The sequence below is a fragment of the Mobula birostris genome, chromosome 3, assembly GCF_030028105.1.
Source record: "Mobula birostris isolate sMobBir1 chromosome 3, sMobBir1.hap1, whole genome shotgun sequence".
NCBI lineage: Eukaryota > Metazoa > Chordata > Chondrichthyes > Myliobatiformes > Myliobatidae > Mobula > Mobula birostris.
Genome location: NC_092372.1, coordinates 131,662,718 through 131,687,134, shown reverse-complemented (window position 1 = coordinate 131,687,134; position 24,417 = coordinate 131,662,718). Strand labels below are relative to the sequence as shown.

Genomic DNA, 24,417 nt, shown 5'->3' with positions numbered 1-24,417 from the left:
CAATGACTAATGGTGTTCTGCAGGGGTTGGTGTTGGGACTGCTTTTTGTAGTGTATGTCAGTGATTTAGATGATGGAATTGTTGGCTTTGTGGCCAAGTTGGCAGATGATACAAAGACAGATAGAGGGGGCAGGTAGTGTTGAGGAAGCCAGGAGGCTGCGGAAGGATTTGGACAGATAGGAGAGTAGGCAAAGTGACAGGTGGAATACATTCTGGAGGTGTATGGTCATACACTTTGGTGGAAGGAATAAAAGCATAGAATATTTTCTAAAGGGGAAGAAAATACAAAAATCCGAGTGCAAAGGGACTTCGGAGTCCTTGTGCAAGATTTCTTGAAGGTTAATTTTCTGTTTTGAGTCTGGTGAGGAAGAGAAATGCAACGTTCACATTGTTTTTGAGAGGACTGGAATATAAAAGCAAGGTGTAATGGCTGAGGCTTTATAAGGCACTGGTGAGGCATCACCTGGAGTATTGAGAGCAGTCTTGGGCCCCTTTTTTAAGAAAGGATGCGCTGACATTGGATAAGATTCCAAGGATCATTCTGGGAACGAAAGGGTTATCATATGAGGAGCGATTGAATGCTCTGGGCCTGTACTCACTGGCATTTAGAAGAATGGGGGGTGGGCAGAATTTCATTGAAACCTATTGAATGGTGAAAGGCCTTGGTAGAATGGATGTGGAGAGGGTATTTCCCCTCTAAGGACTAAGACCTGAGGGCACTGCCTCAGAATAGAGGGATGTTCATTTACAACGGAGATGAGGAAGAATTTCTTTAGCCAGAGGGTAGTGAATCTGTGGAATTTGTTGCCACAGGCAGTTGTGGAGGCCAGGTCATTGGGTGTAATTAAGGTAGAGGTTGATAGGTTCTTGATTTGGGTGTGAAAGTTTATGTGGGGAAGGCAGGAGGATGGGGTTGAGAGGGAAATAGATCAGCCTTGATGAAATAGTGGAGCAGACTCAATGGGCTGAATGGCCTAATTCTGCTTCTGTCTCTTATGATCTTATAACTTAGTCCCTCAAGTGCTAACAGCATCCTCGTAAATCTCCTCTGCGCTCTTTCCAGCTTAATGGCATCTTCTCTATAGCAGAGTCTCCAAAGGTGAATACAGTATTCCACATGCAGCCTCAGTGGGAAATTGTATAATTGCAACGTAACATCCAGCTTGTATACTCTGTTGACATTGCCTAATTAGTGCTGGCTTTGTCAGTAATGCCCAGATGCTGAAAAATGAATAGTTAAAAAAAGTAACACTTTCCAATTCCATATTTTTGTTTTTGTTACTTTAAATTTAATACTTGATTTGTTTTCAAAATTCAGTGACAGTTTTGATAAGCAGTGCCTATAAAAAGTTATTCACCTCCCTTGGAAGTTCTCGTGTTTTATTCTTTTACAACATTGAATCCCAGAGGATTTAATTTGGCTTTTTTGACACTAATCAACAGAGAAGACTCTTTCGTGTCAAAGTGAAAATAAATTTCTGCAATAATTACTGACCCCCTTCAAGTCAAAAGATACACCTTTGGCAGTAATTACAGCCTTGAGTCATGTACATAGGTCTCTATCAAATTTGCACATCTAGATACTGCAATTTTTCCCCATTCTTCTTCATTCAACTGCTCAAACTGTCAGATTGCATGGGGATCATGAGTGAACAACCCTTTTCAAGTCCAGTTACAATTCTTAATTAGATTGAGGTCTGGCATCTGACTTGGCCACTCCAGGATATTAACTTTGTTCTTTTTAAGTCATTCCTACATAGGTTTGGCTTTATACTTGGGGTCGCAGTTCTCTTGCAGCCTACATCAGGTTTCCTCCAATGTTTCCCTGTAGTTTGCTGCATTCGTTTTACCCTCTACCTTCACAAGCCTTCCAGGGCCTGCTGCAGTGAAGCATCCCCACAGCGTGATGCAGCCACCACTTCACAGTAGGGACGGTGTGTTTTTGATTATGTGCGGTGTTTGGCTTATGCCAAACATAGCATTTAGTCTGATGGCCAAAAAGCTCAATTTTGGTTTCATCAGACCATAGAACTTTCTTCCAGCTGACTTCAGAGTCTCCCAAATCAGAATCAGGTTTATTATCACCGGCATGTGACGCGAAATTTGTTAACTTAGCAGCATCAGTTCAATGCAATACATAATCTAGCAGAGAGAGAAAAATAATAATAAATAAAAGAAAGATAAATAAACAAGTAAATCAATTACGTATATGGAATAGATTATTAAAAAATGTGCAAAAAACAGAAATACTGTATATTTAAAAAAAAAAGTGAGGTAGTGTCCAAAGCTTCAAAGTCCATTCGAGAATCAGATGGCAGAGGGGAAGAAGCTGTTCCTTGCAAACTTCAGCCGAGATTTCATGTGAGTTTTTTTCCACAGTGGCTTTCTCTTTGCCACTCTCCAATAAAGCTGCAACTGGTGAAGCACCCGAGCAACAGTCGTGTATGCGCAATCTCACCCGTCTTAGCTACTAAAGTTTGTAACTCCTCCAGAGTTGTCATAGGTCCCCTTTTGAGGATGGCCTGCTGTAGGCAGATTTACAGCTGTGCCATATTCTTTCTATTTCTTGTTGATTGACTTAACTGTATTCCAAGGGACATTCAGTGACTTGGAAGTTTTCTTTATCCATCTCCTGACTTGTGCTTTTCAATAACCTATTTGTGAAACTGCTTGGAGTCTTCTTTGGACTTCGTGGTGTAGTTTTTGCCAGGATACTGACTCACCAGCAGTTGGACCTTCCAGATACAAGTGTATTTTTACTACTATCAATTGAAACAGCTTGATTGCACCATTTAACTAATTATGAGATTTCTAAAACCATGGACCAATGATGATTTGGTGTGTCATGTTAAAAGGGGTGAATACTTATGCAATCAATTTTTTTTTATATTTGTGATTAATTTAGATCACTTTGTAGATCCCTTGTCTCTTGTCTTGAAACACTGTAGGTCCTTCCCAGTCTACAAGTGCCTGGCTTATGTACAGCCCATACATATGAGTGAGTTTTTCAGAGACCAGTAGAGTGGATTAGTGGGCTGCTGTAAAGCTGTAGGAATCTGCTGTATGAGAACTCAGTTCACAGCTGCATTTCCTACTTGTGAGCTATTTGAGATATAGACAGTTCTCAGGAGCAGGGCCCTCACTTAATTAGGGGAGGATCTGTGTCCAGTTTCTGATGTGTAGTAGAAGATAGTCTCATGTTTTTGGACTGGTAAGCTCAAAATTAGAAATTCTGGTCATTCTGTGACAAGTGATTTAATGCAGTAAAATAACATTTGTAGAGCAGCGGTTAAAAAACCCGGGTATGATTGCAGGTGCATTGATGTAAAACTCAGCAAATTTTATTAAGATATCTAGGAAAGTAAAACTGCTGCCTTCATCCCTTTGGCAACCTTTGCAATATGAGTAACAGACAATATGGTTGACACCCTTTGGATACCTGGCATAGGCAATAAACTTTTTTTCCCCTACCATGACTGTTGCATCCCAGGATTGCGATTTATTTTTTTTTTTTTGGTTAAATCCCTTTTTACTGGGCGTCTCTGGAAATGTGACTCATTAGCCCCTCACTAACAGCCACTGGATTCCGAGGTGAGGAACCCACCTTTCACAGGCTCCGTACGTCTAGGATGGATATGACTTGAGATTGGGATGTCTTACCCACCCAAGCCTCGGTTTGTGTGAATGCTGTGTGATTTACTGCCCCCAGCAGTTGCCCATCAGCAAGAAATAACAGATCGTACACTGCACCCAAATATAGTAATTAAAGGAAAGAAAAAAAACCAAAAAGAGCCTGTTATGGTTGAAACAGTCACATGTGCACAGTGGAGCTCAAATCTTGACCTTGTCTGTAACTCGGCGCCTGACCCGTGGTCTGTGTGAAAGCACACACTACTTTCCGAATGTCACTCGAAATCCATCTTGAACAAACGGGCTCACCCACGGGAGTATTGGTTCTTCCTCCTTGAAGCCGTTCATCTGCACAAAGCACTTTGTGCAACAGGGACGACATCCTCCACCACCTTCCCTCCTGTTTTCTCCCAGCTCCCTCCAACAAAAGCCTCCCCCCCCGTCCCCCCCCCCAGTGATTTCTAGAACCTTCTCCCAATCCTATCATCCTGATTGGCTGACAGCACATTCCTAAGGTGAACAGAAAGCCCCTTATCTCAGCTCAAACCTAAACAGGCTGAAAGCAGGACTTGCAGAATGCTAAAATGAGGTACCTACAGCATAGCAATAAAAATCTTAACCAGGGCATTACATTAGTTTTAAATGGAAATAAACAGAACAATCCTAGCATCTAATTCCGGTTGTCCCAGAGAATGAGCGACTCTGGAGCTGGGATCCTGCCCCTGCACTCTACTAACTCACTGTAATTGATGTTTTAGACATTTTTCCCCAATCCCCTTTGCCTCCCCTGGAAAGGCACTGGTGCCTGTCTAGATTTTGGACACTGGGAAATGGACCATGTTTAATGAATAGATAGATAGATACTTTATTGATCCCAAAGGACATTACAATGTCACAGTAGCATTACAAGTGCACAGATATACAAATATTAGAAAATAAAGATAAGAAGAATAAAAAAAAGTTGCCTTAAAAATATGTACAAGATTTACAAGTCAATAGATTACAAAATTTCCAAGTTTACACTGCTAAGATGGTAGTTCAAGAATTACTGTAATATTCACACTGTACACTCACACTGTCCAGATAAGAAATGACAGTAGTATTGCACAGGGTGTCCACAATAGCAGGGTGTGGTAAACAGAGTTTAAGCAGAGCTCTGGTAACTAGGGGTTAATAGCAGTCTAACAGGAGGAGGGATCATCACTTCCCCGGCTATAGGTTGACTGATTATAGAGCCTAATGGAGGGTAAGAGTAGCCTCATATAGCGCTCTTTTCTTCAGCCAAGGTGGCATGCAGAGAGTGAGAAACATTGGAAAATCCTGGCAATTCTAGACAAAGGGTCCTTTGTTCTACCACAGGCTTCAGCGTGTCCAGTTTGACTCCTATAATAGAACCACCTTTCTAATCAGTTTATTGAGCCTGTTGGCATCGCCTATGTTGATGCCTTTGCCCCAGCACACCACTGCATAGAAGATTGTATGATGACAACAGACTGGTAGAACATGTGAAGAAGCAGCCCTCATCCTCCAAAGGACTTCTCAGTCTCGTCAGGAAGTAGAGGCGATCTGGCCCTTCTTGTACACAGCCTCTGTTTTGGTGTCCCACTCAGGTCTGTCATCCAGGTGCACCCCCAGGTACTTGTAGGTCCTCAGCACATCCATGTCCTCACCAACAATGGTAACAGGGAGCAGTACAGGCCTAGTCTTCCTAAAGTCCATCACCATCTCCTTTGTTGAGCTGCAGATGATTCAGCTTGCACCATTTGACAAAGTCCTCCACCAGGGCCCTGTATTCATCTTCCCATCCTCTCTTTTTACACTCAACAATTGCTGAGTCATCAGAGAATTTCTGCGGATGACATGATTCTGTTGTATCTAAAGTCCGAGGTATACAGGGTAATTAGGAAGGGAGCCAATACAGCCCCCTGTGTGGCTTGAAGCCATGTCTGACACACATCTCTGAAACTGCACATATTGTGGTCTGCCACTCATTATCCAAGATACAATGGAAGTGCCAACCTGCATTGTATGGAGCTTTTCCGCCAGCATGAGGGCTGAGTGTATTGAAGACACTTGAGAAATCAAAAAACATGATCCTTGCATCTGAGCAAAATACTGTATCTACATATAGAAAGGAGAACTCGGTGACTGTTCAATATTTGTTATTCTTTATGATATTTTCAATCAATATCACTGGATCAGCAAAAGTTGTGCTTCTAGTTAAACAAAGTGACCAACAGGAGTTCCCAACCCTTTTTATGCCATGGACCAATACCATTCAGCAAAGGGTCTGTGGGCGCCCACGTTGGGAACCCTTGAAAGACCATCAAAATAGCTAATAACTGATTTGAAAATCATTTGTAATAGCTGCAACCACGATGACTTGCTATTCTCGCTGTCTGAACTGGCCTCAGGACAAGTTGCAGTAACAATGAACTATGGAGTTCATCTTATGCAGGTACTTACTGAGTTGTAATCTCTAAGTAGCACACAGGAACTTGAGCATGAAGGACACATTTTTGCCGTAATTAACAATGTTCCAGGCATGGTTGAACTTATTTAATATGTGCCCCTATCTGATTTTTAGCAGATATTATTTAGTGATGCAGTGCAGAGTCGGCACTTCTGATCCTTCAGGCTGCGCACCTTTAGCTGCCGCTGACAACCCCGATTTAACCCTAACCTGATAATGGGGCACGTTCCAATGACAAGTTAACCTATCTGGTATGTCTTTGGATTGTGGGGGGGAGCTGGAGCACTTGGGAAAAACCCATTCATTCCACAAGGCAGACGTACAAACTCCTTACAGAGAATGTCAGAAATGAACTCTGATGCCTGGAGCTTTAATAGCATCACTATTGCTACCAAATTAATAGCAACGAAGTCTTTTTTATACCTCCTCATGAACACTGCTGTTTTATATTCCATTGTCAGAGATACTATTGTGAAAAGATTAAGTATCAGTTGTTGAAGAAAGAAATTCCATATGATTATTTTTCTTCAGGCCTCTGAAGTCCCATTTATTTTGGTGAATGTAGCTTTACAAAATGCTTTGATCTGAATTATGTGTATTTGAATAGGGTAATGTGGATTATAAACCTTAGCAACCATAACTAGCTGGCATAAAAACAAATGTGCTGGAAGTGCCAGGAAGAGAAGCAGTGAGTGTTTCAGGTCCATGATCATTTGTTAGAACCGCAGGGGGGAGGTGTGGATAGAAGAAAAATAACTAGTTTTAAAAAGCAGAAAAGGCGAGGTTGTGAAATGGATAGGATGAAGGGTGTACTTTTTGATAAGATGAGGTCAGGGTTGAGCATTTTGGTGCAGTTATCTCCATACTATGATGAGAGCACTTACAAAGAAAGACAAACATGCCAAGTATAAATAAACAAAGGAACATATAAAAGCTGTGTAATTCAAGAGGCAGTATTGGATTAGTCAGCAGATCAACCATTGTTAATGGGGAAAGAGAAATGTGACCTAATATTGCAGGTGGATGTTCAAAAATTGCCAGTTCAGATAATAACAGAGAAGGTGAGGTACCTGCAATTGTTGAATGTCCTTTTGACTCAGGATTATGCCCAGATGGAAGTTGAGGTGCTACTCCTCATCTCCTTCAATGTGAGAGTACGAAGGTCCAATGAATTCACCACAGAGAGTGGTGAATCTGTGGAGTTCTCTGCCACCAAGAAACAGTTGAAGCCAGTTCATTGGCTATATTTAAGAGGGAGTTAGATATGGCCCTTGTGGCTAAAGGGATCAGGGGGTATGGAGAGAAGGCCGGTGCAGGGTTCTGTGTTGGATGATTAGCCATGATCATACTGAATGGCGGTGCAGGCTCGAAGGGCTGAATGGCCTACTCCTGCACCTATTTTCTATGTTTCGATGAAGAATTAAAAGTAATTGGGCACCCATAAGACCATAAGTTATAGGGGCAGAAGTGGGCCATTCGGCCCATCAAGTCTGCTCCGTCATTCAATCATGGCTGATAGAATTCTTCCAGTCATCCTCACTCCCCCTGCCTTCTCCCCATACCCTTTGAAGCCCTGCCTAATGAAGAACCTATCTATCTCTGCCTTAAATACACCCAATGACTTGGCCTCCACAGCCGCTCATGACAACAAATTCCACAGATTTACCACCCTCTGACTAAAGTAATTTCTCCGCATCTCAGTTCTAAATGGACGTCCTTCAATCCTGAAGTCGTGCTCACACTGGTGTGAAGATTGCATATTGACCACTGAATGCAAGTAGACTGGAGGAGTGAGAAGAGAGCATGGTCTAGATGATAGGGGTTCTCAATGATGGGTGCTGCTTTCTTGTGGCACTGTTTTTTTTTGTAGATGTGCTCAATAGTGGGGAGGGCTTTTCGTGTGATTAACTGGGCTGTATCTACCACTTCAGGCTTTTCTCGGACACTCCTGTTTCCACGCCGGGCCATGATGCAACCAGTCAGGATACTCTTCCACTATGCATGTATAGAAGTTTGTCAAAGTTTTCGATGACATGCCAGTTCTGTGCAAACTTATAAGAAAGTAGAAACGCTTCCATACTTTCTTTGACACTTTAGTGCTGAACTCAGGATAGATCACCCTGAAATTTAAAGTTACTTACCCTCTCCACCTTCAATCCCCAAATGAGCACTGGCTCATGAACTCCAGATCTCTTCTTCCTGTAGTCAATAATTAGCTGTTTGGTTTTGCTGATGTTGTGTGAGTCAGCAAAGCCAAAGCACCACTCAGTCAGATTTTCAGTGGGCCAATTCAGCACCGCCTTTGATTAGACAACAACAGTGCTGTCGTGTAACGAACTGAAATATCTCACAGTCATAAGTAGAATGTGAGCAGAGCTGGGACTAAGCACACAGCCTTGTGGTGCACCTATGCTGATGGTGATTGTGGAGGAGATGTTGTTGCCAATCTGCACTAATTGGGCTCTGCAAGTGAGGAAATAGAGTATCCAGTTACACAAGGATGTAGTGAGGCCTTGGTTGTGGAGCTTAATGATTAAGATGATAGTGTTAAATGCTGAGCTGCACACAGTGAAGTGTATCCTTGTGTATGCATCGTTACTGTTCAGATATTCCAGTGATGAGTGGAGAACCAATTAAATGGCCCCTGCTGTTGACCTGGTGGCAAACTGGAGCAGATCTAAGTCACTCCTCAGGCACGAGTTCTTGCTTGGCCTTAGAGCCTATTCCATTTTGGTATCATGCTTTGTTAGTGTTGTAGTTGACTGAGAACAATTTGGCTGAGGTTCTCAGCTTCTGGATCAAACTTTCAGTCCAATTTTGTTCAAGTGATTGTTTATTAATCTTCAGTCAGTTTCAAGTGGATGCTCAGTTCTTTAGAAGTATAAACTAATTTTTAACCTTCATGTGATATTGACCCAGATTTTCACACCAGAATGATGGTGAGCTTTTAAAAGGCTGCAACTTAAAGTTTTGATCAGGAAAGTTTAGATAAGTGTTGCCCATTGTAGTTGTAATAGCCTTTCATTGACTAAATAAATGCTGTTAGAGTTCGAGCAACCTGAAAATTAATTGACTAACATGACATTAACATGACATCTCATTCCTTATTTATTTGTTCCATGTAGTGCCTTATTTGTGTTTAGAGGAAAATTCCATTTAAGCACAAAAAGAACCTAACTTATTATTTATCCATTTTCCTACTCTACTCATTAAAATCCAACTTAATTGTAACTGATTTGACCTTGAATTTACTTGGTGTAGTTTATTTTCCTCTCTCCTTATGTTAATTTTCCAGTGCTTCAACATGATTAGTCAAGTCAAGTCACTTTTTATTGTCATTTCGACCATAACTGCTGGTACAGTACACAGTAAAAACGAGACAACAGTTTTCAGGACCATGGTGCTAGATGAAACAACACAAAAACTACACTGAACTACGTAAAACAAAAAACTACACTAGACTACAGACCTACCCAGAACTGCGTAAAGTGCACAAAGCAGTGCAGGCATTACAATAAATAATAAACAAGACAATAGGCACAGTAGAGGGCAGTAGGTTGGTGTCAGTCCAGGCTTTGGGTATTGAGGAGTCTGATGGCTTGTGGGAAGAAACTGTTACATAGTCTGGTTGTGAGAGCCCGAATACTTCGGTGCCTTTTGCCAGATGGCAGGAGGGAGAAGAGTTTGTATGAGGGGTGCATGGGATCCTTCATAATGCTGTTTGCTTTACGGATGCAGCGTGTGGTATAAATGTCTGTAATGGTAGGAAGAGAGACCCCGATGATCTTCTCAGCTGACCTCACTATCCGCTGCAGGGTCTTGCGATCCGAGATGGTGCAGTTTCCGAACCAGAAAGTGATGCAGCTGCTCAGGATGCTCTCAATACAACCTCTGTAGGATGTGGTGAGGATGGGGGGTGGGAGATGGACTTTTCTCAGCCTTTGCAGAAAGTAGAGACGCCGCTGGGCTTTCTTTTCTATGGAGCTGGTGTTGAGAGACCAGGTGAGATTCTCCACCAGGTGAACACCAAGAAATTTGGTGCTCTTAACGATCTCTACGGAGGAGTCGTCAATGTTCTGCAGAGAGTGATATAACAGACAGCTTCCTAAAATCTGAGTTGTCCGCTTTGATGTTAACAACTTTCACTGTCACAACTTGCCATTGAAAACATTCTACAAACTTAAACCTGCAGGGAGAAATCTAATTAATGGCAATGTAATTTGATGATCTAGCAGAGCAAAATTTAGTTCATTTTATTTTTTGTTTCATTGTGGTGTTTGTTTTGTATTCAGCAGAGGTTTCAGTTCCATTTTGGTCTGTGATGAAGCATATTTGTAACTTTGCTGTTGCGGACGAAGTTGCAAAGGCTGAAATTCAGTTTTAAGAATGCCTGTGACAGATTACCCAAATTCAGCACTTAGTTGCGTCTGATAGGCAGAAACTTGGTGAATTATTAATTAGGGCACTGTGTACCAAACACGGTCATATATTTGTTGACATCAGATGGTTTTCAGTTGTAGAAGTTGGTGATGATTCTGCAGCAACTAAGTGAAACGTTACCACGTGGCAGTAAATTATAATTGGATATAGCTCAAGAACCTCCTTGGTAGCTGGACCCACTGAACAACAGTGAAGAACAAGTGGATTATGGTCTTTGTACATCATACATGTGTAAACAATGATGCTTTAACAAAAACTTAAATTTAAATAGAAAATCTGGTCAGATTTCTTAGGCAAAGATTATTTGCTGCAGCTTGCTAGAAATTAAGGTATATAATGCATGCTGCAACCTCAGAATCAGGTTTAATATCACTGGCACGTGAAATTTGTTGTTTTGCAGCTGCAGTACAGTGCTATACATAATTTTAAAAAACTATAAATTATAATAAGACCGTAAGACATCGGAGCAGAATTAGACCATTGGGCCCATCGAGTCTGCTCTGCCATTCAATCATGACTGATCCTTACTTTCCCCTCCTCAACCCCATTCCCAGCCTTCTCCCCGTAACTTTTGATGCCGTGTCCAATCAAGAACCTATCAATCTCTGCATTAAATACATCCAATGACCTGGTCTGCACAGCTGCCTGTTGTAACAAATTCCACAAATTCACCATCCTCTGGCTAAAGAAATTTCTCTGTATCTCGGTTTTAAATGGATGCCCCTCTATCCTGAGGCTGCACTCTCTTGTCCTAGACTCCCCCACATACATAGAACATAAAATAGTACAGCACAGTACAGGCCCTTCAGCCCACAATGTTGTGCCGACCCTCAAACTCTACCTCCCATATAAGCCCTCACCTTAGATTCCTCCATATACCTGCCTAATAGTCTCTTAAACTTCACTAGTGTATCTGCCTCCACTGACTCAGGCAGTGCATTCCACGCACCAACCACTCTCTGAGTAAAAAACTTTTCTCTAATATCCCCCTTGAACTTCCCACCCCTTACCTCAAAGCCATATCCTCTTGTATTGAGAGTGGAAGAGACGCTGGCTATCCACTCTATCTATTCCTCTCATTATCTTGTACACCTCTATTATGTCTCCTCTCATCTTCCTTCTCTCCAAAGAGTAAAGCCCTAGCTCCCTTAATCTCTGATCATAAGGCATACTTTCTAAACCAGGCAGCATCCTGGTAAATCTCCTCTGTACCCTCTCCAATGCTTCCACATCCTTCCTATAGTGAGGTGACCAGAACTCGACACAGTACTCCAAGTGTGGCCTAACCAGACTTTCATAGAGCTGCATCATTACATCGCGACTCTTAAACTCTATCCCTCGACTTATGAAAGCTAACACCCCATAAGCTTTTTTAACTACCCTATCCACCCGTGAGGCAACTTTCAGGGACCTGTGGACATGTACCCTGAGATCCCTCTGCTCCTCCACACTACCAAGTATCCTGCCATTTACTTTGTACTCTGCCTTGGAGTTCGTCCTTCCAAAGTGTACCATCTCACACTTCTCTGGGTTGAACTCCATCTGCCACTTCTCAGCCCACTTCTGCATCCTATCAATGTCTCTCTGCAATCTTTGACAATCCTCTACACTATCTACAACCCCACCAACCTTTGTGTCGTCTGCAACTTGCCAACCCACCCTTCTACCCCAACATCCGGGTCGTTAATAAAAATCACGAAAAGTAGAGGTCCCAGAACAGATCCTTGTGGGACACCACTAGTCACAATCCTCCAATCTGAATGTACTCCCTCCACCACCACCCTCTGCCTTCTGCAGGGAAGCCAATTCTGAATCCACCTGGCCAAACTTCCCTGGATCCCATGCCTTCTAACTTTCTAAATAAGCCTACTGTGTGGAACCTTGTCAAATGCCTTGCTAAAATCCATATAGATCACATCCACTGCACTACCCTCATCTATATGCCTGGTCACCTCCTCAAAGAACTCTATCAGGCTGGTTAGACACGATCTGCCCTTCACAAAGCCATGCTGACTGTCCCTGATCAGACCATGATTCTTTAAATGCCTATAGATCCTATCTCTAAGAATCTTTTCCAACAGCTTTCCCACCACAGACATAAGGCTCACTGGTCTATAATTGCCCGGACTATCCCTACTACCTTTTTTGAACAAGGGAACAACATTCGCCTCCCTCCAATCCTCCGGTACCATTCCAGTGGACAACGAGGACATAAAGTTCCTAGCCAGAGGCTCAGCAATCTCTTCTCTCACCTTGTGGAGCAGCCTGGGGAATATTCCGTCAGGCCCCAGGGACTTATCTGTCCTAATGTATTTTAACAACTCCAACACCACCTTTCCCTTAATATCAACATGCTCCAGAACATCAACCTCACTCATATTGTCCTCACCATCATCAACTTCCCTCTTAGTGGTGAATACCGAAGAGAAGTATTCATTGAGGACCTCGCTCACTTCCACAGCCTCCAGGCACATCTTCCCACCTTTATCTCTAATCGGTCCTACCTTCACTCCTGTCATCCTTTTTTTTCTTCACATAATTGAAGAATGCCTTGGGGTTTTCCTTTACCCTACTCGCCAAGGCCTTGTCATGCCCCCTTCTTGCTCTTCTCAGCCCCTTCTTAAGCTCCTTTCTTGCTTCCCTATATTCCTCAATAGACCCATCTGATCCTTGCTTCCTAAACCTCATGTATGCTGCCTTCTTCCACCTGACCAGATTTTCCACCTTACTTGTCACCCATGGTTCCTTCGCCCTACCATTCTTTATCTTCCTCACCGGGACAAATTTATCCCTTACATTCCGCAAGAGATCTCTAAACATCGACCACATGTCCATAGTACATTTCCCTGCAAAAACATCATCCCAATTCACACGCGCAAGTTCTAGCCTTATAGCCTCATAATTTGCCTTTCCCCAATTAAAAAATTTTCCTGTCCTCTCTGATTCTATCCTTTTCCATGATAATGCTAAAGGCCAGGGAGCGGTGGTCACTGTCCCCCAGATGCTCACCCACTGAGAGATCTGTGACCTGACCCAGTTCATTGCCTAGTACTAGATCTAGTATGACATTCCCCCTGGTCCTTTCCACACCTGCTCTATCTCGGTCTTTCAAAAAGTTCGAAAGGTTTCAATGAGATCCCCTCTCATCCTTCTAAATTCCAGCGAGTACAGACCCTGAGCCATCAAACATTCCTTGTATGATAACCCTTTCATTCCTGGAGTCATCCTTGTGAACCTCCTCTGAGCCCACTCCAATTCCAACACGTCTTTTCTTAGATGAGGAACCCAAACTGTTCACGATACTCAAGGTGAGGCCTCACCAATGCTTTATAAAACCGCAACATCACATCCCTGCTCTTGTATTCAAGACCTCTTGAAATGAATGCCAACATTGCATTTGCCTTCCTCACCACCAACTCAACTTGCAAGTTAACTTTTAGGATGTTCTGCACAAGGACTCCCAAATCCCTTTGCATCTCAGATATTTGTATTTTCTCCCTGTTTAGGAAATAGTCTGCACATTTATTTCTACTTCCAAAGTACATGACCATGTATTTTCCAGCATTGTATTTCATTTGCTGCTTCCTTCCCTATTTCCTAATCTGTCTAAGTCCTTCTGCATCCTGCCTGTTTCCTCAACACTACCTGTCCCTCCACTAATCTTCATATCTTCTAGAAAACTTGGCAACAAAGCCATCTATTCCATCATCTAAATAATTGATATACAACATAAAAAGAAGCGGTCCCAATACCAGCCCCTGCTGAACACCACTAGTCACTGGCAGCTAACCAGACAAGGATCCTTTTATTCCCACTCGCTGCCTTCTACCAATGAGCCAATGTTCTAACCATGTTAGTAACTTTCCTGTAATACCATGGGCTCTTAATTTGGTAAGCAGCCTCATATGTGGCACCTTGTCAAGGCCTCTGAAAGTCCAAATGTACAACATTCACTGCATCTCTTCATGAGGAGAAGATGGTGGTGCAACGCAGCACGCAGCGGCCACTCCAGTGGTGATATCTGTTACTTGTCAAGTAGGTGCCGTGCACAATCCTGATTTAATGGAGACAGACATGAGAGCACGGAGGAACATCTAGTGAAACTTCTGAAATGCCTGCTTCGCTACCGCTGCTACTGTGTGATCCGAAATATCCGGAGGGGATGGCCCCGAGTCCTTGGCTTTGCTTGTTGCTCGGCGGCCGGGGCGGGGTTGAAGTGCTGGGCAGAGGATGGTGCTCAGTGTCGGAGGGCTGGTTGGAGCCTCGAAGTTTTTGGATGGACTCAGAGTCCATTGCAGTTGGGTGCTTCCAGTGGTGCTGCATCGGCAGGTTTGCGGCGCTTGGAGGTTCATGGCAGGGAGAGTTTCTCCCTTCTACCGTCTGCGTGAGATGATGGGGCTATCTGGACTTGAGACTTTTTTACCGTGCCCATGGTCTGTTCTTTATCAAATTACGGTATTGCTTTGCAATGTTGTAACTATATGTTATAATTATGTGGTTTTGTCAGTTTTAGTCTTGGTTTGTCCTGTGTTTCTGTGATATCATTCTGGAGGAACAATGTGTCATTTTTTAATGCATGCATTTCTAAATGACAATAAACGAGGACTGAATGTCCTCATAATCTAATCTAATCAAATCCCCTTCATCTATCCTACTTGTAATCTCCTCAAAGAATTCCAACAGGTTTGTCAGGCAAGACGTTCCCTTAAGGAAACCATGCTGACTTTGTCCTATCCTGTCCTGTGATACCAAGTACTCCATAACCTCATCCTTAACAATTGATTCCAACATCTTCCCAACCACTGAGGTCAGACTAACTGGTCTATAATTTCCTTTCTGCTGCCTTCCTCCTTTCTTAAGAAGTGTACGTATATAGAAATATTAAAATAAATAAGTAGTGGGGGAAAAAAAGAACAAAAAAGAGTGAGATAGTGTTTGTGGGTTCATTGCCCATTCAGGAATCTAATGGTGGAAAGGAGAAGTTGTTGCTGAAACATTGAGTTGTGTGTCTGCTGGCTACTGTACCATCTTCTTGGTGGTATCAATGAGAAGAGGGCATGTCCTGGGTGATGGGGTCCTTGAGGATGGATCCTGACTTTTTGAGGCATCACCTGTTGAAGATGTCATGGACGCTGGGGAAGCTTGGGTCCATAATGGAGCTGGCTGAGAACGCAACTCTTTTCGGCTTTTTCTGATCCTGTGCACTGGCTCCTCCATACCAGATGGTAATGCTGCTAGTTGGAATGCTCTGCATTATATGTCTGTAGAAGTTTGCTAGAGTCTTTGGTGATGTACCAAATCTCTTCAAACTCCTAATATATATACACTGTTGTGCCACCTTTGTATCATATTGCATCAGTATGTTGGACCAAGGACAGATCCTGAAAGATATTGACACCCAGGAACTTGAAACTGCTCACCCTTTCCGCTGCTAATCTCTCAATGAGCACTGGTGTTTGTTCCCTCAACTTCCCCTTCCTGAAGTCCACAATCAACTCCTTGGTCTTTCTGATGTTGAGTGCAAAGTTGTTGTTAGATCATTCAACCGTTGTTAGATCCATCTCCCTCCTGTACACCACCTTGTCACCATGTGAAATTATGCCAACAGTAGTTATGTTATTGTGAAATTTATAGATGGTATTTGAGCCACACATAGTCATGGGTGTAGGGAAAGTAGAGCATTGGGCTGTACACGCATCCTTGAGGCGTGCCAGGGAGGGAAGAAATGTTATTTCCAATCCGCACTGATTGGTCTCCCAGTGAGGAAGTCAGGGATCCAGTTGCAGAGGGAGGTACAGAACCCCAGGTTTTGGAGCTTGTTGATCCGAACTGAGGTTGTCATCAGTAAACTGCAGATTGATGTAATTATTGTTATAGTCCATGCAATCCAAGGTGAGTGGAGAGAGAGATTGCATCCACTATAGACTTGTTGAGGTGATTGGCAAATTGCAGCAGGTCCAGGTCCTTACGTAGGCAAGAGTTGATTCTAGCCATGACCAACCTCTCGAAGCACTTCGGTACAGTTGCTGTGAGTGCAACTGTGCGATAGTTGTACCAGTATGATTGTCCCCATTTTGAAGCGGGTGGGAACCTCTGGAAGCAGTTAGCGGTTGAACATTACTAATTAAAGCAATTATTAGTTAAATGTCTAGTGATACTTTATGCCCTGCTACATTTGAAATCTCAAAGCTTGTCTTTGCTGTTTAAAATTAATTCAACTACCGAGAAAGATGGGAAAGTTGAGACAGTTAAATGTTAAAGCGAGCAACTCCAGTGGAAAGGACAGGCAGAGGCTAGACAGAGTGAGGAAGATGTAATAGACTAAACTACATTTACCTTAATGCAAGAAGCTAACAGGTAAGGCAGAGGCACTCGGGATGGATTGGCACATGGGAATGTGATATTATAGCTATTACAGAAACCTGCTCGGGGGTAGGGCAGGGCAGGACTGGGTTTTGTAAGACATCAGATTTGATTAGGGAGTTTTGGGTAAAAGAACCCTTAGGAGACAGTGATCATCATATGATAGAAATTACTCTGTAGTTGAAAAGCAGAAGCTAAAACCAGCTGTATCAGTATTACAGTGGAGTAAAGGAAATGAGAGACAGAGAGAGAGGAAAAAAAAGAGAAAAATTAGAATTATAGGCCAGTAGCCTGACTTCAGTAGTTGCAAAGATGTTGGTTCATTATGAAGCATGAGATTTCGGGGTATTAAGGCACATGATAAAATGGATCGAAGTCAGCAAGGTTTCCTTAATAATTTGCCTGATAAATCTGTTGGAATTCTTTGAGGAAATAATGGGCAGGATAGACAAAGGAGACTCAGTAGATGACGTTTGCTTGGATTTTCAGAAGGCATTCGACAAGATATTTATTAATTCTGTTTCTCTTTTTGTAGTTGCACAGTTTGTTATTACCTACACTCTGATTGAATGCCCTAGTTGAGTGGTCTTTCATTGTTTCTCTCATAGTTATTCTATAGATATTATTGAGTACGCCCTCAAGAAATGAACCTCAGGGTTGTATATAGTGACATATATGCACTGTGATAATAAATTTACTTCGAACTTTGAGAATTACTTAGAGAAAAATATTGACCAGAGGCAGCCAAATGACCTCAAGTCGGACAAAACTTGGGCAATTTGGGCTGAAGGGCATGCTTTCATGCTTTAACTCTCTGACTGATTTCATATGTCAAATGGTAGCTAAAAAGTGTTAAAGAAAAATGGTTCACTTCAGGTCAAAAATTCTTCAGCAGATTTTCAGTTTTTTATTGCTAAGGGAATTGAACACTAAAGTCAGGAGACTTCACTTTAATTACGTAGAGCAGTGTTGATCCTCATTATTTAAGGAACGATGTTAATACAGGTTTCCCCCGCCATCCGAAGGTAGAGCGGTCCTATGAAATGGTTCGTAAGCCGAAATGTTGTAAAGCAAAGAAGCAATTTCCATTTATTTATATGGGAAAATTTTGTGGGCGTTCGCAGACCCAAAAATAACCTACCAAATCATGCCAAATAACACATAAAACCTAAAATAACAGTAACATATAGTAAAAGCAGGAATGATATGATAAATACACAGCCTATATAAAGTAGAAATACTTTTCCACAGTCATCGTCTGAACTGTTCTCCGTAGTGAAAATCTCACGCAAGCGCTGTCAGCAAAAACACGGTGCAAGCGCTCTCCAGTAACCTTTAAGCTATGAAGCTGCCAAATCATACCAAATAACACGTAAAAATACACAGCCGATATAAAGTAGAAATAATGTATGTACAGTGTAGTATCACTTAGCGGAATTGGGAAAGTGCAGAGCACACTGATGATGGTGTGTTAGACTGAGTCGTCGGAGTTTGGGTGGTGCAGTGACCCCCATCCTCCGGGCAGCGAACTGATACCGATCCGTGAATCATGCAGGGGTACAGTGGTAGCCAGGAGGCACCCAGCACATCTTTAAGAAAAAAGCCAAAATAAACATGCTAGTTAATTAGGTGTCGCCCGACACGTAATTGTTGGCCCAGATCATTGCCGATTGCATCGCCTCTGATCTGGGCCAACAATTGCGTGTGGGGCGGCACCTAATTAATTAGCATGTTTATTTCGGCTTTTTTCTTAAAGATGTGCTGTGTGTCTCCCGGCTACTGCTGCATTCTCCGTGAATCAGTATCTGTCCGTGGCCTGGGTGCTGGGGTGGTGGGACACTGGGGTGTCATCTCGTCGTCTGTTTCCATTAGGGCAGGCAGCTCATCTTCTCCTATGACTGCCCGCCTCAATGTTGAAGGTCGAGATTCGTCATCTGCTGTGGTTGATGTGGAAGGCTTGCTTGACTGCTGAGCCTCGCGCATTTTTCTATCATACAGTTCTTTGTAAGCACTCAAACCATCTTGCAAATATCCCCTAAACCAACGTACCCTTTCAAAATTAAAGTCGTACTTTATCGTTACTCATTCGGTTTCAATTGTTATCCTTTCCTCTTCCAATTGCATCAGCTCTTCATCTATCAGTTCTTGGTCATGGGATGCCAAAACCTCTTCAACATCATCTTCGTCAGCTTCCACAAGCCAAACTCACTTAGTCCTTACTTCGTTCACCACGATCAAAACGCTTAATTATATCTAGTTTTATGCTAAGTGTAACACCCTTACGAGCTCTTTCAGGCTTTTTCGATACCATAGAACTCATCTTGCAAACGGCTGCTCACAGGCACGTGTTGAAGCAATGCTGGCGAGAATGCCGTTTCGAATCTGGGGGAGAGCGGTTGCTCGGTGCGCGCACTGATTTTTTTCGTAACAGTGGAAACACCTGTTAGCGAAAACAGGGTACTAATGTAGGTCTTTCGTAACAGTGAGGTTTCGTAAAGCGAACGTTCGAAAAGCTGGGGACATCTGTATGTGAGGAAACATTTTCAAAGCTTTAGAAGCTTTACCTGGAAAGGGCAGATTATCTAATGAAGAGAGATCGGGCAGGCTCTGGTTTTGAGTTTCCTTTGAACTTTGAAGTGTGGTGGAGGCTTTATTTTTAAAATCTGTGAAGTTCTTGATAGAGTGGATGTTTTCTTTTGTGTAAGAATATAGAACTGGGGATACGTTTTTTTGTAAAGAGCTTACTTTTGCAGAGGGTGAAAATTGAGCTTCGTATTTTTCATGTGCCGTATATACAATCTTGTCATTGGTTACTCCAGTGATTCTTTCTAGGGAGAACTCTCATTGCTTAAAATTTAGTGTATTAGTGAATGAACTGATGCCCATAATAATTTACCCTTGCAGTTTAAACCAGATCATTGTATCTTTCAAATACAGTGGGTTTTGGTTAAGTGGGACACACCAGGGCCAGTACATTTTGGCTCAATTAAGCCGCTGCCCCAATTAGCTGAAGTTTCATGGACATATTTAAAAGGTATAAAAACAGGCAAACAACATTTAACTAAGTATCAAATTATATATTTAAATAAGACATTTGGAACACTATCAATACTACTTCAGTACTATAAAACTTTTATTTTCTAATAGTTATCCATGAAGGAATTTGATGTGTGCTGCTGTGTTCTTTTGATTGACTGTAAATGAACAAAATCATTGCAGACACCTAGTGCAGATGATGGACTGCTTTCATACAATGCTATCAATGATTGCATTCTCCAAATATTTGTGTTCATTGTAACATTCAAGATGATCGTTGATACCTTCAGATTATTCATAGATCCTATCTTGTTAAAGTAGTGAAATCATTTTATCTTCACTCCCATCTGTTTCTGGCATTTCCAAGCCTGAATGCTTAAAACTGCAGTGAGCAGAACAGTTTTGAATTGCCTTGCTGCTTATTTCTAACCAACTATCAGAGAAATCCCTGCTTTTTTGAACACAAGCAAACACAACTGACACTATTTAATAACTGTTCGCTTTAAGCGCGCTGTAGCGAGTTTCAAATGCATATGACTGACACCAGTTAAAACCTGGCTGGCAACAGTTTCCTGCACCAATTAAATAGCATAATGTCCCAAATAAATGAAGGGAATCTCAGCAATTTCCTTGATTAGTTTTTGGTCTTTAAAAGTTGGCTCAAGTAAACAGCTGCACCGAATAACCGATGGCCCAACTAACCAGAATCCACGGTATTTTAAATCTCTCCTGAAGGTGGGGCAAACAGATATATTTGTGGAAGCAGCTACACATTTTGTGCTGTTTACTGTTTATGGCACAATGAAAATACAGAGCATCAGTACTTCAAATTGTGCAATTTGATATCTGTGTAATATCAAACTTCCATTTCAATAGATTCCAAGTACCCTCCAGTAATTTACCCCTTTGTCTTTTAACCATGATTTTAACTATCCAAGCTTCGAGGAGTATTGTGTACAATTTTGGTCTCCTCACCTAAAAGAAAATATTACCTGTTGTATACTTGAATTCAAAGCCTGTGTGCCACACTTTGCGAAGGACAACAGTCTTAGTGAAAATTCGATCCCAAATGCTTTCCTTGAGTTAAAAATTGTGAAATTGGAATGCTGCCCCAACTTGCCTACCACCAAACCCTCCAGCTCGCCAGCTCCCGTATGTGATTATACTTTTTAATATTTTCTCCATTAATTTATTTATTCTGGTTGTGTTATAGGTGAAAAGAAGTTTTCCTGCCCAGAGTGTTCAAAGCGGTTTATGCGCAGTGATCATCTTTCAAAACATGTCAAAACCCATCAGAACAAGAAAGGTGCTACTGTTGTTCAAACTGTTGGGAATATCTCGCCGGACATGGAGCCATCTGTGGCAGAGGTTCTTGTCTCTCCCAGAATAGTCGCCATTACCACTACTTCCCAGGATTCCAGTCCAGCAATGTCAGCTGTGGGAAATAGCATAGATGAATATTGATAATATAACGTGCAGCGGTCCAGGCTCCATACTTATCAGTTTATTTCAAATTAGAACCCATTTTAAAAACTTACAAAGTTCTTTATCGATATTAAAACGCAACTTTTAATTTGACGTTGGTTACTTGTAATGAAGGTTTAAATTTGTCATTTTAACTGGACAAAGGAGTCACATGCAAAGTAGCTGTTCAGATCATTGACTATTCAGATTTAAAAGACGTGCAGCAGCTTACCAATGTTTTCCTGAAATGCTACAAGAATTTATTCTTCTTGTAAACTTGTTTGGTATGATTCAAATATAAAACTTTCCTGTGGCACTATTTTTTAAAAAGAGTTTAATTGTTTGATCTTAATCTGCGGACTTATTAATTTATAGAGAACTTTTTTTTTTTACAAAACTTCTTTGTAATTTTTGCTTTCCATCGACATCTTGGGAAAGTGGTATCTGATGGTAATCATGTTGATTATTCCAAGATATTACTGTTTTTTTTTTCCATAACATTGTTTTCTGATCTCTGTGTGGATGACAATTGAAATTTAGAATATGACATCATACTGTTTTTTTTCTTTAACAAGTCCCCAATATTTTTTAAATGTGCTTTTTGAAAAAAGCATGTCCAAAGACATAGATAAGCTGCTGCAATGATGTAGAGTCATTTATCAATGCTATTGATTCAACCTTACTGGAAGAAGGTTGATTTTATTCCAGGTTTTATTTGTACATGGGATATATCATTGATACTTAACACTTAATTGTGATCATTTTCTTCCAAATCTGCAGCTTTGTTTAGTTATTGGAATAACTTTCTAAGATCTAAAGTGTTGGAGGATATTCATCAAGAAGAAATTTTAGATAGAAAATGGCAGATGCAACTCCTGTCTGTCTGAAGACAAAATTTTGCTCTTATATTTCTTGTCAAACATTTGCTTTACAAATTTTGCAATTAAAGTTGTGCATGTAATTTTTTGTATTCCTGTTAAGATTCTTTTTCATTTAACTATAATGTTTAAGGAGAAACTCGTTGATTTGTTAAAATACTTTCATGGACCAGGTAATATTACTAACCTTGCAAAAGGGGTTTAAACATTCAACTTCCATTCATGTATTCAGCCTTTTTTATATTTGCTTCTGTCTCACTGCATTTTTTTTGTTTTGGTGCTTGGTTCTGGTTTTGAATTATTTAGTATATGCTTTACATATATTTAAACTATCTTTTGATAAGGCCTGCTTGTAGAAAGAGGCTAGGCACTAATTCGATCTAGTGTCCCAGTAAACCTCAAAGGCTGAATCAGTGCCCATCTCTTTTTGTATAAATATGTTTATATCACCGACTAACTTGTGTACTTTGTTGGTCTTAATTTCATATAGCTGCACGGAAGAATTATGATATGTATAGTTCTATAAATGGTAAGTGTTGCCATTAGTAATACTTGCATTTTTCTCCAGTGAGTTAGTGTCTGTCGCAAGTGGACATGGCTGTAGAAAATTACAGTTGATTTATTATTTATCACAAGTACTTTTATACTTTTTTATGCAAGGCCAGGAATAACGTTCATATAATTGTAGGTGCAAGTAAACTTGTCTTCTTGGAAAGCAGTGAAATCTAAATTTATATAGATTTGCATCATTAAAGTCATTTAGCTACCTTATTGTGATTACACAGATTGTTTCTGGCCTTGCATGGTACTTTTGTTTTAATGTATGTCTGCTTCCATTTGTGATTATAATCATGCATGTAATGATTAAAAATGATTAACTGCCCATAGAACTTAATTCTAAGTAACTTTCAGACATTTAAGAATTAAAGAATACACAATTAATATGTGTAAAAAAAAAAAATTAAAAGGGAATATTATTGGTGGTGTTTGGGGAGGGAAAGAAATTTTGATTTTGAATATCAGACTTTCTACAACAAGATTATTAACCTGAATATTTTGTTACAATAATTCACTTGTAAATCTTTTTTTTAAATGTGTTTTCTTGGCATCATAAACTTTTAATAATGGATTCTGCCAGTATGGCCTTAAAGGCATGATTTGTTCACATTTTTATAAAGCATATTTGTATAAAAGAATACATTTTCTGGGGGGAAAATGTTTTTTTTTCACCTGCAGCAGAAAACTGAAGTTGTCCATTAAACTATCGTTACGTTGAGAGGCCTGTGTGTAATCCTTCAATAGCTGATTATTTCTACAGGATAGGAGAGACTTCATAAAATATTTCATTTTCCTTAACATTTTTGATAGATGACAAAGGTCCTTTGCTTTCAATAGCCAACAAAAAATTGTTAAAGTGGAAAGTAACCTGAGGCATATTTAAATATGAGCAATGTAAATATTGAGCAAATATTGTCAGTATGTTAGATAAGATGGTCTGATACATGCATGTTCTGTTGATTCAGAAACAGATTTCCAGAAGTCAGTGCATGATTTAATTTCCTCATTGGTCCATAGAGTGCCTATAAAAATTATCCTCCCTCCTCCCCCCCCCGCCACAGCTTTATTTGACACTGATCAACAGGAAAAGACTCTAAGTGAAAACCAATCTCTACAAAGTGACTACAAATATAAAAACATTAAATAATTGATTATTTACCCCCTTCAAGTCAGCAATTACAGCCTTGAGCCTGTGTGGATGGGTTTCAATCAGCTTTCCACATCTGGACACTGCAATTTTCCCCCATTCTTCTTTACAAAACTGCTCAGGCTCTGTCAGATTGCATGGGGATCATTAGCGAATAGCCCTTTTCAAGTGCAGCCACAAGTTCTCAATTGGATTGAGGTCTGGATTCTGACGCTCACTCCAGGACATTAACGTTAATTGTTTTAGGCTATTCCTGTGTGGCTTTGGCTTTGTGCTTGGGGTCATTGCCTTGCTGGAAAACAAATCTTCTCCCAAGTCACAGTTCTCTTGCAGACTGCATCAGTTTTCCTCCAGGATTTCCCTGTATTTTTCTACATTCGTTTTACCCTCTTCCTTCACAATCCTTCCAGGTTCTGCTGCAGTGAAGC

The 24,417-nt window shown here is 41.1% G+C and overlaps 1 protein-coding gene across 2 annotated transcripts in view; it reads left to right on the top strand.

The window, feature by feature from the left end:
* The window catches only part of sp4 (sp4 transcription factor), a 74,445-nt gene extending 50,891 nt beyond the window's left edge, over positions 1–23,554 (top strand). For both annotated transcript variants that reach the window (XM_072253362.1, XM_072253363.1), the window contains exon 6: positions 21,156–23,554. In XM_072253362.1, the coding sequence (XP_072109463.1) occupies positions 21,156–21,406 (251 nt within the window). In that variant the 3' untranslated portion in view covers positions 21,407–23,554. The remainder of the gene's footprint in view (positions 1–21,155) is intronic.
* The last annotated feature ends 863 nt before the right edge of the window (positions 23,555–24,417 follow it).